Source organism: Pipistrellus kuhlii, unplaced genomic scaffold (genome assembly GCF_014108245.1).
Source record: "Pipistrellus kuhlii isolate mPipKuh1 unplaced genomic scaffold, mPipKuh1.p scaffold_m20_p_10, whole genome shotgun sequence".
Classification (NCBI taxonomy): domain Eukaryota; kingdom Metazoa; phylum Chordata; class Mammalia; order Chiroptera; family Vespertilionidae; genus Pipistrellus; species Pipistrellus kuhlii.
Window position 1 is genome coordinate 18,302,264 of NW_023425405.1, and position 19,051 is coordinate 18,321,314.

Consider the following 19,051-nt stretch of genomic DNA (forward strand, 5'->3'; position numbering starts at 1 on the left):
CTTCCGAAAGAACTCCCTTCAGCAATTCATATAATTCTGGTTTGGTGGTGATGAACTCCTTTAGCTTTTTTTTTTTTTATTGATGAAGCTCTTTATCTGGCCTTCGATTCTGAGTGATAGCTTTGCTGGGTAGATTATTTTTGGCTGTAGGTTCTTGCTATTCATCACCTTGAATATTTCTTGCCATTCCCATCTGGCCTGCATGGTTTCTGTTGATAAATCAGCTGACAATCGTATGGATGCTCCTTTATAGGTAACTACCTGTTTCTCTCTTGATGCTTTTAATATTCTCTCTTTGTCTTTTGCTCTTGGAATTTTAATTATGATTTGTCTTGGTGTGGTCCTCTTTGGATTCCTTTTGTTTGGAGTTCTGTGCACTTCCTGGACTTGTAAGTCTAATTCTTTCACCAGGTGGGGGAAGTTTTCTGTCACTATTTCTTTCAGTATGTTTTCAGTATCTTGCTCTCTCTCTTCTGGGACCCCCATAATTCTGATGTTGGTTAGTTTGAAGTAGTCCCAAAGGTTTCCTACATTATCTTCAACTTTCTGGATTCTCTGTCTTCTTGCTTCTGCGGAGGAGTATCTTCTGGCTCTTTATGTTCCAAATCTTTGACTTGATTCTTGCGATCTTCCATTCTGTTTTTAGGACTCTGTATAATATTTTTTTATTTCAGACAATGTATTCTTTATTTCTTTTGATCCCTTATTATTTCTTGTTGATCCTTATTATTTCTAGTTGATCTTTTTTCATGTCCTCATAGGTCTCATTTATTTTATTTAGGAAATTCTTGAAAAACCTTATAAGCGTGGTTTTGAACTCTATATCCAGTTGCTTTTTGTCCTCCATTTCTTTCGTTTGTGATCTGTTTCTTTGTCTTGGCATTTTCACAGCTTCCCTGAGTTGGTAGCCTTAAAAATCTCTGTTCAGCTTGTCAGACCTGACAATCACTGACCAGTATCCTATTACTGTAAATGAGATGTGTCTTTTCTAGAGTTTCATGTAAATGGAATTATAATCTGTGTGCTCTTTTGTGTCTTTCTTTTTCTTAAGCATGATGATTTTTTAAAATATATTTTATTGATTTTGTACAGAGAGGAAGGGAGAGAGAGAATTAGAAACAACGATGAAAGAGTCATCTATCAGCTGCCTCTTGCACACCCCCTACTGGGGATATGCCCACAACCAAGGTACATGCCTTTGACCGGAATCGAACCCGGGTCCCATCAGTCCCCAAGCTGACACTCTACCCATTGAGCCAAACCAGTTTCGGCTTAAGCATGAAGATTTTGAGAATTGGTTCCTTTGCGTTGCTGAGGAGCAACAAAACGTATTTCTTTGTATGAATATGCCACAGTTTATTGATCCACCCATTGATGGACTTCCGTGCTGTTTCCATTTTGTATTCTTTTTTTTTTTTCTTTCCCCACCCCCAATACCCTCTTCCACTCCCTCCCCTGCAATCACCACACTGTTGTCTGTGTCCTTGAGTTCTCTCTCTTTTTCCTTTTTGCTCAATCCCTCCATGGTTAGAAGACAGGTTGTGTTAATTGCAGTGTTATTTACAATAGCCAAGATTTGAGAACAGTCCAAATGTTCATCGGTAGATAAGCTATGGAGGAAGTAAGCTCTCTGTTTTATTGGGCTTTAAGCTAGAGCTGAGTCACTTCAAGGATGATTAGAGAGACTGTCTTTCAATGATGAGAGGAGAGACAGCTCTCTTTCAATGATGAGGGGAGAGTCAGCTGTCTTTTAATGATGAGAGGAGAGTCAGCTGAGAAAGCCAGGAGGCAGAGGGTGTGAAACTGTTTCCTGGCTTTTCCTTTGACCCTCTGGCCCAATGTTTCCAAGTTCACCTCGGTGGTAGCAGGTAGCAATCCGGACCCCTGCCCAGTCCTGCTGCATCAGAATCTCCAGGGAAGTTCTGGGAAAGGAACTACTCTAGTCTCACCTTAAGCTAGTTCTAACGTTGACCTTTTCAGGAATATGAACCAATAAATTTCCTTTATATTCTAAGAGAATTTGAGATAGACCTGTTAGTTGGTAACAAAAGCATCCTAACTGATAGAACCCCCGCTCTTTTTGTTGTTGTTGTTCAATCTTTTCTTTGCAGTGGAGTAAACATAAACTCTCAATGAGTTACGGTATTCTTAGGTCTCCAGTTAAGTTCAAAGGTATTTCAGTATTTCCATAGCAACCTGGAAAAAAACAGGTTGAGAAATAGATCTGTCAATCTCTCTTCCCTCCCACTGCTCCTCCCCCTGGCCCTCCTTTCTTTGGTTAAACAGGCCCTAGGACACCTGTTAAAAAGTGTTGTGAACCACTCCTAGAAATCTGAAGTCCTTGGCTCTTCAAGATGGACCTCACAGCAGCAAATCACCGAATACCTCTAAGTGATGGAAACAGTATCCCTATCATTGGGCTTGGTACTTACTCAGAGCCTAAATCGGTAAGTTTATCTCTCTTTCTATGTTGTTTTGTTTTTTAATAAGAAACTTTTCTAAAGCATAACCTGCAATTCATTTTGAATAGATCTCATTGATTCACTTTTTGTAATAATGAAAGCAACCTCCAAGGGCTATTGTTTGGCTGAAAGAGTATTGAGCCAAACATTAAATTAAATCAATTTGTGATTTAAAATGATCTTGGATCAGAGAATGGGACCTTTCTGCTTTCTTTACTAAAATTCAGCTGGGTGCTTATTATTTTATTGACCTCAGGCACGTGAAATTACTGAGTTTATGGCCTGTGATTTTTTTAAGTTCATATTTGAGCACATTTGATTCAGTCTAAAATACATCCAGTGAAAACCTACCATGTATGAAGCACTAAGCTTCAGAAACTTCAAATATGAAGAAAATAGTCTTGCTGCCTGGGAATTAAAAATCTAACAGGATAGACACACTTTTTATTTTTTAAATATGTTTTTATTGATTTTAGAGAGAGAAGAAGGGAGAAGGAGAGATAGAAACATCAATGATGAGAGAGAAACATCAATCAGTTGTCTCCTGTATGTCCCCTACTGTGGGTCAAGCCAGAACCCATCAACCCTGATTGTTAATTGAACCTGTGACCTCTGGCGCATGGGACAACACCCAACCACAAGGACCAGGGAGAAAAGTACACTTTTTAATAATTAATTATTGGACAATGACGATGAGAGTAAATGGTACCCTAAAAATACAAAAAGGATCGCTCTGAAAACACAAGAAAGGGAATGGTTAAATATTTTTGTTGGTTTTAATTTTCTTTTTCAATTATAGTTTACATCTAATATTATTTTGAATTACTTTCAGGTATATATAGCATAGTGGTTCGATAATCATACACTTTACAGTGATTCCCTGAAATTTCAAGTGCCTATCTGGCACATACATAATTATTACAATATTATTGACTATATTCCCCATGCTGTACTCTATTACCCAGTGACTATTTTATAACTACTGATTAATACTTCTTAATCCCTTCACTTTTCTCACCCAGCAGCCCCACCCCCAATCTGTATCTGTGAGTCTGTTTTGTTTGTTTATTTATTTTATGATTTACATTCCACAGATAAGTGAAATTACATGGTATGTCTTTCTCTGCTGACCTATTTAGTTATAATATCCCCTGCCTATGGGTGATATCATTCTTTCTTATGGCCAAGTAATTTTCCATTGTGTAAATTTAACACAGGTTAGAATCCCATGTTCCAGCCACCACAGCTTGCCCCTCCTGCGTGTTCACATAGCACTTTACGCTCAACTCCATTGTAGCACTAATCATACTGTATTGTAATCATTGTTTCTCTGCAATCTTCCCCACAAGACTGAAATTCATTAGGAAAAAGACTGTCTTGTTTAGGTCTGTATTCCCAGCAAAGTATCTAGTAGGTAATAGGTGTTCAACTAATGCTTGTCAAATTAGGGAATGAGTTTGTGAAAGGGGATGCATATGTATGTGAGCATCAGAGAACATGAAGATGCAAATGGATGCAATAATAATAGCTAAAACGCTTTGAACACTTAAGCATGTGCCAGGAAGTGCTTCACATTAGATGCATTTTCTAATTTAATTCTCACAACATTATGAATGAGATACCAGTTTACCCAATTTTATAGATGAGAAAACTGAGAGATTAAGTAAATTGCCCCAAATTTATAATGCAAAGGAACAGAATATGGATTTGAACAAATGAAGTTTGGGGTCAGATTGTATGCTCTGTCTAATCCCTGTACAATATTGCCTGTTGTGAATATATCTTACATCAATGAAGCTGCATATTTCTAACTATGACTTTCTGTGTTTATTTCTTTTTTTAATTATATTTTAAAAAATATATTTTATTGTTTTTTTTTTTTTTTTTTTTTTTTTTTTTTTTTTATTGTGAGGAAGGGAGAGTGATAGAGAGTTAGAAAAATCGATGAGAGAGGATGTGCCTGCAACCAAGGTACATGCCCTTGACCGGAATCGAACCTGGGACCCTTCAGTCCGCAGGCCAACGCTCTATCCACTGGGCCAAACCCATCAGGGCTATGCATATTTCTATATATAAGAGTACTTAGGAATATATGCCCTGAAATATATATCCTAGGATATATAAATGTTATGAGTTAGAGACATTCAAAAGCAGTCACGTGCCATTTTCCAAAAAGAGTTGGAAGTTACTTCACAAAGTATGACATATACCAATTAAAGAATATGACATAAGAGGGATAGTACTAGAAATGAAAATCATGAGTGCACAAACCACACTTGTGATCAGAAATATTACCAGTTTTAAAATAATATAGAGTTAATGGTATATCTCCCGAAAACTCTAATATGAAGAAAAATACACAAGATGTATCCAAAAGATTTAGGGAAGAGGAAAAGGGTAGAGCTGGGATTAATGGGCAAGATGGGAGTGTGGAGAACGGAGTGTCTCAGATAGAGCATGACTTTCAAACCAAACAAATGAAAATTCTTTTACCATCTACCCAGGGCTGATGAGGTAGAGCTTACAACCATTTGTTCCCAAGCCAGTCACCCTGACATGAAAGTACTAAGTTAGATTTAACTTCAAAATCAGTCTTATTCCTAGAAGTGATGACAAAATTTAGTCTTTCTCCATTAAACATGCCAGAGAGCCTTTTCTAAACCTTTCATTCCACAAGTGATACAAAATGAACACTGGGTTGAGGTAACTCTTTAACTGGAACTCATTCATGGTTTGGGTACAAAGTCAAGCCAGTCAATATTTGTCCTGGGATCCTGTTCAGTGGGGATACAGGAGTTAGAGGGCAGCAGGGAACCCAGCAAAGATTTGGGTTTGTCTTCAGGGGTAGATGGGGTTGGAGCAGAGGTGGGAGGCTAAAATAAGGAGAAAGACCTACACTGTCTCCTCCAGCTTCTGCCTGGTTTAGATTTCACTAGAACTGTGGGAAGACAGTTTTATGGGGCTGTGTGAGGCTTACCAGCCCAGCTTCTCCTGACTTACAAATATTTTTTTCTCTCACCAACTTTCTTTTAAGGATGTTTGTTTCATGCCTGTGGATTAGGGAATTTGAGATGAACCAACATTTAGTGGCACTAGGCACTCTGTGCATTACCTCATCTGATGATCACTAATGAAAAAAAAAACAAAACTAAAGTGTACAAATTACCTATATGTCTTTTCTCTGTGAAAGCATCCCAAAATGCTTTCATGCATGGATGAATGCTTTTATGCAGGAGTAAAATAATCCATAACAGCCTCCAACAAATCTCCCTTATATCTGTCTCTCCCCCCATAGCTCCATCTGGATAAGTCGGATAGGCAAGAGTCTTGAGTCTTGTTTCTTTCTTTCTTTCTTTTTTTTTCTTTGATAGAGATTAATTCACTTTTTAAAATATATATATATTTTTTTATTTCAGAGAGGAACAGAGGGTAAAAGAGAGATAGAAATATCAATGATGAGAGAGAATCATCAATTAGCTGCCTCCGGCATGCCCTGCACTGGGGATTGAGCCTTCAACCCATGCATATGCCCTGCCTGTAAGTAGGTCTTATTTTCAGAGGATGTCTTTTCGGGAAAACACGGTAGCACCTTTTCTTTAACATTTAAATTTTTGAATTATATATGCACAAGGAGAGGAACAAATACTTTTAAAACTAACATCTGTGTAATCGCCATCCAAATTCAAAATCAGAATTTCCCAAACCCTAGAAGCTCTCTTGTGCCCTTCTTAATCCAAAACACTCTCTTTTTCAAGAGGTAATTGCTCTTATGACTTTTATGGCAATTATTCTCTTACTCTTTTCTAAGGGTGGCACGATTTTAATATGCATTTCTAAAAAATGCATTTTAATTTAGATAATTTGGGGTCTTTCTATGAATGGAAACGTACTGAATGCATTATTGCTTGTCTTGCCTCTTTTTCTAAATATGCTATAAGATTCACCCATGTTATTAATCATGTCTGTGACCATATTTATTGCTGTATAATATTTAATTATAACTTACCAGAATCAATTTTACTGTTTGTGAGCATTTGTATCACTTCCAATCTGGGACTTTACAGGCAGTATTATTGCAAAGGATCTCACACAGATCTTACTGGACCTGAGTGCGAGTTCTTCTAGCAGGGGTCCTCAAACTTTTTAAAGTGGGGGCCAGATCACGGTCCCTCAGAGAGCTGGAGGGCTGGACTATATGAACTACTAATTCCTACTGTAACACCTCGGCTGCGCTCACTGCCCAAAAAACCTGGCGGGCCAGATCAGACTCCTCTGCGGGCCGCATGTGGCCCGCGGGCCGTAGTTTGAAGACCCCTGTTAAGGAATATTGTTAGGAGTGGAAATGTTATGCCAATGAGTATCAGTATCTACGTTTCTAGTAGATAATGTCAATAGAGATAATTTCCAAAGCAGTCATATAATTTCCATTCCCAATTTTAATGTGCTCACATTTAGCACTCTTTAATTTACCACTAGTACTTTCTGTGGCTTAAGAGATCCTTCTCTACCCAAGTGTTAAATTGGGAAATCTGGAAACAGCCTCTGAGAAGGAGATTCGCACGCAGGAGGCTTATTGGAGAGCACTCTCAGAGACCAGACCTGTGAGGGTGTGTGCAGTGGGGACAGCTGCTCAGCAATGCCACAGGGAGTTCTGGAATGGGAATGGTGCCACAGAGTTGTGCTGAGTTCAGGTAAGAGCATCAGACCTTTATACCCTGTGTCATCCACAGAGGGAACCAGATGTGAGTAATGAGCAGCCAACACTTCTGACAACTGAGGACATGCGGTTCATTTTGGCATGTTCTGTGTTCTATCCCTGCTGTCAATTGCACCTATTGCTTTTATATGCTAAATTCACCCCTGGAAGCAGCTTTTCCAGAATTCTGTTTGGTCTGTTTCCTGGGAAAATTTAAAAGAGGTAGATTAGTAGGCTGAATACAGTCCTTGCCACTAAAGCTGTCTTCAATTGTAACTTCTACTTATTGTCTTTTTCCCAGATTGTGCATTCTAAATTCCCTGTACCCTTAGCCAACATCTCTGATAGTCTGGGTGACTTACCTAGTATTATGTCCCAAATCCTCATCCCTGAGTTGTCTGAACCCCTAGTCAACTACCCTCTCAAGTCATGGCTGCTGTCTTGTCCATTAATAATCACAATTGGTAATAAGTATATCATTGGTTCACCTATCCCCTTGTGATGATAAGGTATCTTACCCCTCCCATATGGCAATTCTTTCCCTTACAATAAGGAGGCTGGTGTCACCTGGGAATTAGGACCTTTAGATCCTCAGAGCCTAAAATTTAGGGATGGGAAGCACACATTTTCCAACTGGGTAGAAAAAGGGAGATGAATCACCCCTACAGGGTTTTCAGACTCACATATTGTACTTATTGGGGGCACAACACCTTACAAAAGATATTGCTCTAGAATATATGTTATATCCTGGAGGACGAAATTTGATCCTATTGAGAATAGCCATTCTGTCAGGTGTGAGGTGATATCTCATTGTGGTTTTAATTTGCATTTCTTTGTTGGTTAGAGGTGTTAAGCATCTATCTTTTCATATAGCTCTTGGCTATCTGTACATCCTCTTTGGAGAAGTGTCTATTCATGTCCTCTGCCAATTTTTTTTTAATTTTATTTTTTATTTATTTAATTTTTAAATATATTTTATTGATTTTTTTGCCCCCCTCCCTCTCTCCTAAACATACCCTCCCTCCCCAGAGTTTTATGCCCCCTCCCTCCCTCCCAAACATACCATTCCTCCCCAGACTTTTATGTCCATTGGTTGTACTTATATGCATGTATACAAGTCCTTCGGTTGATCTATTATCTCCCCCAGATCTCCCTCCCCTCCCCACCGAAATTTGACAGTCCGCCCGTTGCTCCACTGTCTCTATATCTATCTTTTGGTTCATCAGTTTATAATGTTCTTTATTATCCATAAATGAGTGAGGTCATGTGGTGTTTCTCTTTCATTGATTGGCTTATTTCACTCAGCATGATGTTCTCCAATTCCATCCAGGTTGCTGCAAATGATGAGAATTCCTTCTTTTTTTATGGCAGCATAGTATTCCATTGTGTAGATGTACCATAGTTTTTTATCTAATCATCTGCTGACAGGCACCTAGGCTGTTTCCAAATTCTGGCCATTGTAGATTATGCTGCTATGAACATAGGGGCGCATATATCCTTTCTGATTGGTGTTTCTAGTTTCTTGGGATATATTCCTAGGAGTGGGATTACTGGGTCAAATCGGAGTTCCATTTTCAGTTTTTTGAGGAAACTCCACACTGTTCTCCACAGTGGTTGCACCAGTCTGCATTCCCACCAGCAGTGCACGAGGGTTCCTTTTTCTCCGAAACCTCGCCAACACTCGTCGTTTGTTGATTTGTTGATGTTGGCCATTCTGACAGGTGTGAGATGGTACCGAATTGTTGTTTTGATTTGCATCTCTCGGATAATTAGTGACTTTGAGCATGTTTTCATGTGCCTTTTGGCCTTCCTTCTGTCGTCTTTTGAAAATATTCTATTTAGGTCCATTGCCCATTTCTTAATTGGATCATTCATCTTCCTTTTATTTAGTTGTATAAGCTGTCTGTAGATGTTGGAGATTAAACCTTTATCCGTGGTATTATTTGCAAATATGTTCTCCCACACCGTGGGCTTTCTTGTTGTTTTGTTGATGGTTTCTTTTGCTGTAAAAAAGCTTTTTATTTTGATGTAGTCCCATTTGTTTATTTTCTCTTTAGCTTCCATTGCCCTAGGGGCAGTATCAGTGAGGAAGTTCTTTTGGCATATGTCTGAGATTTTGCTGCCTGTGGATTCCTCTAGTATTTTTATGGTTTCCCGTCTGATGTTTAAGTCCTGTATCCATATTGAGTTTATTTTTGTGTATGGTGTAAGTTGGTGATCTAGTTTCATTCTTTTGCATGTATCTGTCCAATTTTCCCAACACCATTTATTGAAGAGACTGTCTTGACTCCATTGTATGTTCATGCCTCCTTTGTCAAATATTAATTGAGCATAGTGATTTGGGTTGATATCTGGATTCTCTATTCTATTCCATTGATCTATATGTCTGTTCTTGTGCCAGTACCAGGCTGTTTTGAGAACAGTGGCTTTGTAATACAGCTTGTAATCTGGTATTGAGATCCCTCCTACTTTACTCTTCTTTCTCAGGATTGCTGTGGCTGTTCGGCGTCTTTTATTGTTCCAAATGAACTTTTGGAGAGTTCTTTCTAGGTCAGTGAAATATGCCGTTGGTATTTTAATGGGGAGTGCATTGAACCTATAAATTGCTTTGGGAAGTATGGACATTTTAATGATGTTGATTCTACCAATCCGTGAACATGGTATGTTCTTCCATCTGTTTACATCTTCCTCTATCTCTTTCAGTGTCATGTAGTTTTCCGCATATAGGTCCTTTACTTCCTTAGTTAAATTTATTCCTAGGTATCTTAATTTTTTTGGTGCAATGGTAAATGGAATTGCTTTTTAGTCTCTGTTTCTGTAATTTCACTGTTGGTGTATAGAAATGCCATAGATTTCTTGGCGTTAATTTTGTATCCTGCTACTTTGCCAAATTCATTTATTAAGTCAATTAGTTTTTTTAATGGAGTCTTTTGGGTTTTTTATGTACAATATCATGTTATCTGCAAATAAGGATAAGTTTACTTCTTCTTTTCCAATTTGGATGCCTTTTATTTCCTCCTCTTTTCTAATTGCAATGGCTAGTACTTCCAATACTATGTCAAACAGGAGTGGCGAGAGTGGGCATCCCTGTCTTGTTCCTGATCTTAGAGGGAATGATTTTAGTTTTTGCCCATTGAGTATGATGTTGGCTGTTGGTTTATCATATATAGCTTTTATTATGTTGAGGTATGATCCTTGTACTCCCACCTTGTTAAGAGTTTTTATCAGGAAAGGGTGTTGGATTTTATCAAATGCTTTTTCTGCATCAATTGATATGACTATATGATTCTTATCTTTCAATTTGTTTATGTGATGTATCACGTTTATTGATTTTAGGATATTGTACCATCCTTGCATTCCTGGAATAAATCCTACTTGGTCATGGTATATGATCTTTGTGATGTTCTTCTGGAGTCAATTTGCTAGAATTTTGTTGAGGATTTTGGCATCTATGTTCATGAGGGATATTGGCCTGTAATTCTCTTTCATTGAGTTGACTTTATCTGGTTTTGGTATTAGGGTGATGCTGGCTTCATAGCAGGAGTTTGGAAGTGTTCCTTCCTCTTGGATTTTTTGGAATAGTCTGAGGAGGATAGGTTTTAGTTCTTCCTTGAATGTTTGGTAAAACTCTCCTGTGAAGCCATCTGGCCCTGGGCTTTTGTTTGCTGGAAGCTTTTTGATGACTGTTTCAATTTCTTCCGAAGTCACTGGTCTATTGAGATTTTTAGATTCTTCCTGATTGAGTTTTGGAAGTTTGTATTTTTCTAGGAATATGTCCATTTCCTCTAGGTTGTTCAGGTTGTTGGAATAGAGTTATTCGTAGTATTTTGTAACAATCCATTGTATTTCAGTGGGGTCTGTTGTTAATTCACCTCTTTCATTTCTGATTTTGTTTATTTTGGTCTTCTCTCTTTGTTTCTTGGTTAGCCTGGTTAGAGATTCATCTATCTTGTTTATCCTTTCAAAGAACCAGCTCTTGGTTTTGTTGATCTTATGTATTGTTTCTTTGGTCTCTATGTCATTTATCTCTGCTCTAATTTTTGTTATTTCCTTCCTTCTGCTTACACTGGGGTTTTCTTGTTGCTCTTTTTCTAACTCTTTGAGTTGTAGAGTTAGATCATTTGTTAGCATTTTTCCTAGTTTTTTGCAATAGGCTTGTAAGGATATGAACTTCCCTCTCAAAACTGCTTTTGCTATGTCCCATAGATTTTGGATTGTTGTGTTTTCATTGTCATTTGTTTCCAAGATGTTTTTAATTTCTTTCTTGATTTCTCTGATAACCCAGTCCTTGTTTAATAGCATGATGTTTAGTCTCCATGTGTTTGATTTCTTTGGATTATTTTTATTGTATCTAGTTAATTTCCAGTTTTATGCCATTATGATCTGAGAAGATGCTTGATATGATTTCTCTCTTCTTGAATTTGAAGAGACTTTGCCTATGTCCCAAAATGTCGTCTATCTTTGAGAATGTCCCATGTGCACTTGAGAAGAATGTATATTCTGTGGCTTTGGAGTGGAATGTTCTGAAGATGTTGATTAATTCCATCTGGTCTAGTGAGTCATTTAGAATTGATATTTCTTTGGTGATTTTTGTTTAGATGATTTGTCGAAGGGTGACAGTGGGGAATTAAAATCTCCTGCTATGATTGTATTGCTATTAATCTCTCCCTTAATGTCCTCCAGCAGTTTTTTGTGTTTTTTTTAATGTATTTGGGTGCTCCTGTATTGGGTGCATATATATTTACCAGGGTTATTTCTTCTTGTTGGATTGTTCCCTTTAGTATTATGAAGTGGCCTTCATTATCTCTTGTTATGTCCTTCACTCTGAGATTTAATTTGTCAGATATAAGTATTGCTACCCTAGCTTTTTTTTCATTTCCATTTGCCTGGAAAACTTTTTTCCATCCCTTCACCCTCAGTCTGTGTGCATCTTTTTTCTGAGGTGGGTTTCTTGTAGACAACAGATGTATGGGTCTTGTTTTCTTTCCAATATGTTACCCTATGTCTTTTGATTGGAGCATTTAAACCATTTACATTTAAAGTTATTAATGATAGGTACTCATTTGATGCCATTTTTATTCTATACCCCTGTGTTCCTTCTTTGCTTCCTATTTCTTTATTTTTACAGCAGACCCTTTAGGATTTTTTGCATTGCTGGTTTGGTGGAGATAAATTCCTTTAGTCTTTTTTTGTCTGTGAAGCTCCTGATTTCACCTTCAATTTTGATTAATAGCCTTGCTGGGTACAGTATTCTTGGATTCAGACCCTTCCTTTGCATGACTTTGTATATTTCATCCCATTCCCTTCTGGCTTGATAAGTTTCTGTTGAGAAATCAGTTGTTAGTCTGATGGGGGTTCCTTTATATGTAACTTTCTGTCTCTCTGGCTGCTTTTAAGATTCTTACTTTGTCGTTGCTGTTTGCCAATTTAATTATAATGTGCCTTGGTGTCAGTCTTCTGGGATTCATTTTGCTTGGGACTCTGCGAGCATCTTGGATTTCTGGGGGTTTTTTCTTCTCTGTCTCAGGAAAGTTTTCTGTCATTATTTCTTGAACTATGTTTTCCATGTCTACCTCAGTTCCCTTTCCTTCTGGAACCCCTATTATTCGGATATTGTTTTGTTTTGCATTGTCCCAAAGCTCCCGTAGGCTCTCCTCCTGCTTTTTAAATTTTTTTTTTCTAGAGCTGCTCTAATTGGGTATTTTTTTTCCATCTTGTCTTCTAGCTCACTGATGCGGTCCTCTGCTTCATTTAGTCTACTCTTGATGCTTTCTATTGAGTTCTTCATGGTAGCGATGTCATTTTTTAATTTCTTCTTGGTTCTTCTTCAATTCCTCATGGTTCTTCCTCATTTCTTCTTGGTTATTGTCAAATTTCTCTTCCATTCTTTTTAGACAGCCTATGATCATTACTCTGAATTCTTGCTCTGGTAGGTTGCTGGCCTCTGACTCGTTTACTTCCTTTTCTGGTGATGCCTGCTTTACTTTCATGTGCGGGCTATTTCTTTGTCTCCCCATGGTCTCTCTTTTCAGGATGTCTGGTTATGTGGTGTTCCTTCTCCTTTCCGTGGGTGATTGATGAACTCCCTTGAATCCACGTGTTTGCGCCGATTGGGGCGTCACAACTGCTTGATGGACTCCTCAGCAGTGGATTTTCCAGACCTCAGAGAAGCTCCTCCTTTCCCTCTGTCATGGGAGTGCTGCTGTCCTGGGACTGGAGATGTTGACTCCCCTGTTGCTATGAAGCATGCACAGAGTCTCCCAAACTTTCCAGGACTCATTGGTGGCAGGGCCCCAGGGCCATTCAGTGCTGGCTGACTTCCTCTATTGAGCTCCCAGACCAGACTTACAAGTCCCTCTGCCAATTTTTTAATTGGATTGCTTTTTGGTGTTGAGTTTTGTTTGTTTTGTTTATTAAATTTTAGACATAATCTCTTATCAGATGTATCAGATGATCAGATGTATCACTGGTGAATATGTTCTCCCATGCAGAGTGTTATCTTTTCATTCTGTTGATAGTTTCCTTTGTTGTGCAAAAACTTTGTAGTTTGATGTAGTCTCATATATTTATTTTCCTTTTGTTTCCCTTGCCCAGGGATATATATCAGAAAAAAAAAATATTGCCATGAGAAATCTTAGATTTTCCTCATGTTTTCTTCTAAGATTTTTTTTTCAAATTTATAGCATATTATTTATTTATTTATTTTTAATCCATCTTTATTGTTCATATTATTACAAAGGTTCCTCATTTCTTCCCCCCTCCACCAGGTTCCCACCCCACCCTCTGCCCTTTCCCCACCCTCCATTGTCCTCATCCATAGGTGCACAGTTTATGTTCAGTCTCTTCCCGCATCCACCACTCCTCTCCCCCCCCCCCCCCCCCCCGAGAATTGTCAGTCCACTCCCCTCCTGTATCTCTGATTCTATTATAATCAACAGTTAATATTGTTCATCAGGTTTTTTAATTTCCTTGTTTGTTTTTTTTAATTAATAAACTTCTATATTTTTAAGAATAAATTTTAAAATCTAATAATTTTAAACTTTGTTTTTTCTGCCCTGGGAACTGAGAAGCAAACTTGTTTACATGTAAACTTGCCCTTAGCCTATCCAAAGGCGTAGCCATTCAAATGTAAATAGACACATTGTTTAAAGATAGCTGCTGGCTGGAATTGGATTACCTGTTCTGGGTGGGAAGGGCTTGTCCTCCCCTTTCTATATTGAAATTAAGGTGTTAGCTTTAAAACCTCTTTTTGGCAAGAGACCTTAAACTTTCAGAACTTTAAATTTTTCAGGTAGTAAATCAATTACTTAATATTTTCTTAAATCAATAATACCTCCACATGCCCAAGGATACACTTCACACAAAAGATACTTCCAAATAGATCAACCAACCTCATCCAGACCCCACACAAGGCACTCACAGATCAACACCCCAGTGCTACAACAACTCAACACATCCAGATCTAAGCCTTCATCACTTGATTCAGCAGACCCTCATGTTCCCCCAAAAGTTTCCAGCTATGTCTGAGAAGCAGCCCTGGGTCTGGCCACTCTGGGCCTTGCAGCTGCTGCTCCAACATTCTGTCCTTTTTTTTTTTTTTTTTTTTTTAAACGCATTTATGTTGCAATGTTGGCTGCTGAGTTGAGTTCTGTCTTAATCTTCGATTTTTCAAGATCTTTTTATTCTTTCTTAGTAATTTTACTATCTTTTGCTATAACTTGATTTCTTCACATTGAAAACTTCTTCAGTTTCTTCCTCCTCGTCCTGAAAGCTCAGCAGGCTGGCCTGTGGTGCCCCTTTGTTCTCCGCGGCCTCCTGGGAAGCTTCAGCCTGTTGGGGGTCAGTGCCACCCAGGAAGCAGCCCCCGGCCTCAGCTCCATGGCCCGTGATCAGTGGTCAAGGGGCCAGCGGCACCTCCCTCCCAGGGGCCCTGCTGCCTGGCTCCTTGCTGGTGCCCAGCTTGCTGGTGCCCGGCAGCAGCTCCTGCTCCTCATCGCATTCTTCCCAGACTGGAGTTTTTGTCTCCTTCCTACTAGGGCAGTCTAGCATCAAAGTCAACAGACCGTCCTCTGTGCGCAATGTGCGCGATTCCGGGGGCTCGGCCTTTCACTGCTCTCCTGAGATTCCGCCTCACAGCCCCGTCTCCCTCTGTTTGAGCCTGGGTCCCCAGGGTCTGGCCTAAAACTGGGGTTCAGTGCTGTTGGTTCTGGGGTTCAGCCCAGTCCAGGGATTTTATTTCCTTCCTGCTAGGGAACGCCAGGAAGGAACTCAGTCTCCCCATCCTCTCCGGCTCCGTCCTCTCCGTGCACGCACAGCATATCTCCATACCTTAGGCTTTTACAGCTCCTCTGATTTTCTTTCTGGTTTTCTCTTTCCTTCTTGTTGTAGAATTTTCAGTCAGTCGACTTCCTGTAGCTCTGGGTAATGTCCATTTTATATTTTAGTTGTATTCCATTGAAATTGTTGTGTGCGGCTGCGGTTAGGTGTTTACCTGTGCAGCCATCTTGGATCCTCCTCTTCTAGGATTTTTATGGTTTCAAGTCTAACATTTAAGTCTTTAATCTATTTGGAGTTTATTCTTGTGTTTAGTGTAAGTTAGTGGTCTAATTTCATTTTTTTTTTTGCACGTATCTGTCCAGTTTCCCCAACACCATTTATTGTATAGACTATTTTTTTTTATTAACTCGTTTTAAAAAATATATTTTATTGATTTTGTACAGAGAGGGAGAGAGATAGAGAGCTAGAAACATTGATGAGAGTCATTGATCAGCTGCCTCTTGCACACCCCCTACTGGGGTTATGCCCGCAACCAAGGTACATGCCCTTGACCGGAATCGAACCCGGGTCCCTTCAGTCCCCAAGCCGACGCTCTATCCATTGAGCCAAACTGGTCTCAGCTATTGTATAGACTATTGTATGTTCTTATCTCCTTTGTGAAATACTAATTAACTCATAAAGGCATGAGTTTATTTCTGGACTGTCTTTTATAATATCTCATTTTTGGGTGTTTTTTTTTTTTTTTTTTTTGCTTCAATTTCTGTTCAAGCCCTATTAATTATATAGTCAATCAAAGAGGTTCTAGGTGTGTTTCTTCCCAACTACTTGATATTCATTACTATGAATCCTTTGTTTAATACCATCTGTGCAGCCACTCTGTTCATTTTTCATATCACTTATTTTCTCAATAATACTAACTTTCTGTTAAAATAAGGAAGAAAATACAATTAATGCTTCTAAGACCTTGTATGTCATCCCCGTACTAAAAAGCCATTAGAAATACAAGAGATGTCTTACCTCACTCATTTTACAACAAATCAATAGCTGTGAGTCAGATTTCACAGGTCTGATGATTTGTAGAGCATTTGGTGAGAACACTGAAATTCTAGAAACAAGCACAAGTACTTCTCAACATTTGTGAAAGATTTCAGAATGATCATCTTAATTTGAGATCAATAAATATCAACAAGTAGAATTAAATGGCTCCCATACATAAAACTTAAAATATGATTTGAAAAATTCATTTGATGAGGATATGTGTTTATCTTCAAAGAACTCTCCATCAAAGATTATGTTCCTCATTAAGAAAAAATGGAACTAAATATAGAGAGACTTTTTTTTTCAATGACAGTTGGCATTAAATATTATATTAGTTTCAAGAGTAAAGCATAGTACCCTAGTTGGTTTGGCTCAGTAGAGAGAGCAATGGCCTGCGGACTGAAGGGTCTCAGGTTCGATTGCAGCCGGGGGCACATGCCTGGGTTGTGGGCTTGATCCCCAGTGGGGGGGGGTGCAGGAAGCAGCTAATCAATGATTCTCTCTCATCATTGTTGTTTCTATCTCTCCCTCTCCCTTCCTCTCTGGAATCAATAAAATATATATATTTAAAAAAAGAGTATAATATAGTAATTAGACATCTATATAATTTTTTGAAGTGATGATCCCAATAATACCCACCTGGGTACCCATCTGGCACCCTACATAGTTAGTACAATATTATTGACTATAGTCCCTTTGTTATATTTTAGATTCCTGTGACTATTTTGTAATTGCCTATTTGTACTTAATCCCTCCAATTTTTTCACTCAGTCCCCACAACAACCCCTCCCATCTGGCAACCATAAATGTGTTCTTTATATCTCTAAGTCTATTTCCATTTTATTTGCTTATTTATTTTGTTCTTTAGATTCCACATATAAATGAAATCATATGGTATTTGGCTTTGTCTGCTGACTTATTTCACTTAGGATAATACCTTTTGAATCCATTCATGCTGTCACAGATGGTATACTTTAATTCTTTTTTATGGCTTGCGTTTAATTCTTTTTTATTGGCTTTTTAAAAAAATTTCATTATATATATATATATATATATATATATATATATATATATATATATCTCATCTTCCTTATCCAGTCATCTACTGATGGACACTTAGCTTGATTCTATATCTTGGCTATGGAATCATAGTGCTGCAATGAACATAGGAATATATTTATCTTTTTTAATTAATATTTGGGGTTTCATCGGACACATACCCAGAAATGGAATTACTGGCTCATAAGGTAGTTCTATTTTATTATCTTGAGGAACTTCCACACTGTTTTCCATAGAGGCTGCACCAATTTGCAATCCCACCAACAATGCATGAGGGTTCCCTTTACTCCACATTTTTGCCAACACTTGCTGTTTGTTGATTTCTTAATGATAGCCAATTTGACTGGTGCAAGGTGATATCAAATTGTGATTTAGTTAGCAGTTCCCAAATGATTAGTAACACTGAGCATCCTTCCATATATCTATTGGCCATCTGTTTATTGAGACACACCCTTTTATATTTAAAATGTCATCACAGAGCATCATGGTGGAATATATAGACCCATGTATGTCTTCCCTTAAATCTACAACTAATTAGACATCTTTAATGCAACAAAAGTTACTCTGTTCAACAAACTAGCAAGCTTGAGAGATACACACATTGGAACATCTGAAGGAGGGTGTACTGGAACACTTAAAGAGGCAAGATGAGGGAGAAAGCAGGGATGTGTTTGAAGATGTGGTTCCACAGCCACCATGGCTAGCCTGTGGTCCCAGCTAATGGGGTAGTGGTGGAGGGGTCCGGGTGGAGCATCACACTATGGCCCAGCGGAGAGTAAGAGGGACAGAAACAGCATTGGCACCTGAGAACCTGCCTCCTCCCCGCTTACTGCAGTGGAGCCTGGTAACAAAAGCAAAGGCATGTCTCTGGTCTCCCAGTAATATATAGCGCAGTGACACCAGCCAGGGAGGGAACCAGGTAACCCAGCACTGGGTTCACAAAGCAAACTCTCCCTCTCCCACCACATCCTCACACCACAGTAGTGTGGCCCCCAGACCCAGAGGAACAAAGCACAGCGGAAGAATCACCAGAGGTGGCAACTCCCTTAGTGATGACCCCCCACCCCAGGGGCAAATAGAATTGGTAAGTGAAAACAGAAGCTTGTACTAGAGCACCATCTACTGGTAGACGAAACAAAGACCTCTAATTATCAACCTGCTGAATTGTTAAAATCAAAACATTACCTAAATAAGAAAGATATTCACTACTTTAAATGTCCCAGCAGAGGAACAACCCATCGAGTACCATGAACAATTAAGGTAACATGGTAACACAGAAAGAACATCACAATTCTCCAGAAACCAAACTCAGTCATGGAAGATATAGTTATCTAAATAATACAGAATTCAAAATAGCAGTCATGAAGAAACTCAATGATATACAAGAAAACTCAGAAAGGCAGATCTTTAAAATTAAATAAAATTAAACCAAAGGAGTAATTTACCAAAGAAATTTAACCAAAAAACAAACAAACAACAAAAACAAACAAAAAAAAAAACCAGAAAGCCTGGAGCCCAA

General features: G+C 38.6%; 1 protein-coding gene across 2 annotated transcripts in view; it reads left to right on the forward strand.

Annotated features, from left to right (window-relative positions):
- Positions 1–2,290: 2,290 nt before the first annotated feature.
- The window catches only part of LOC118713464 (aldo-keto reductase family 1 member D1), a 42,173-nt gene continuing 25,412 nt past the window's right edge, over positions 2,291–19,051 (forward strand). Inside the window, exon 1 of one of the 2 annotated variants that reach the window (XM_036428065.2) lies at positions 2,291–2,444. In XM_036428065.2, coding sequence (XP_036283958.1) covers positions 2,355–2,444 — 90 coding nt within the window. In that variant the 5' untranslated portion in view covers positions 2,291–2,354. Of the gene's footprint in view, positions 2,448–19,051 lie in introns of both variants that reach the window. The other variant, XM_045577148.1, reaches the window with a different exon arrangement.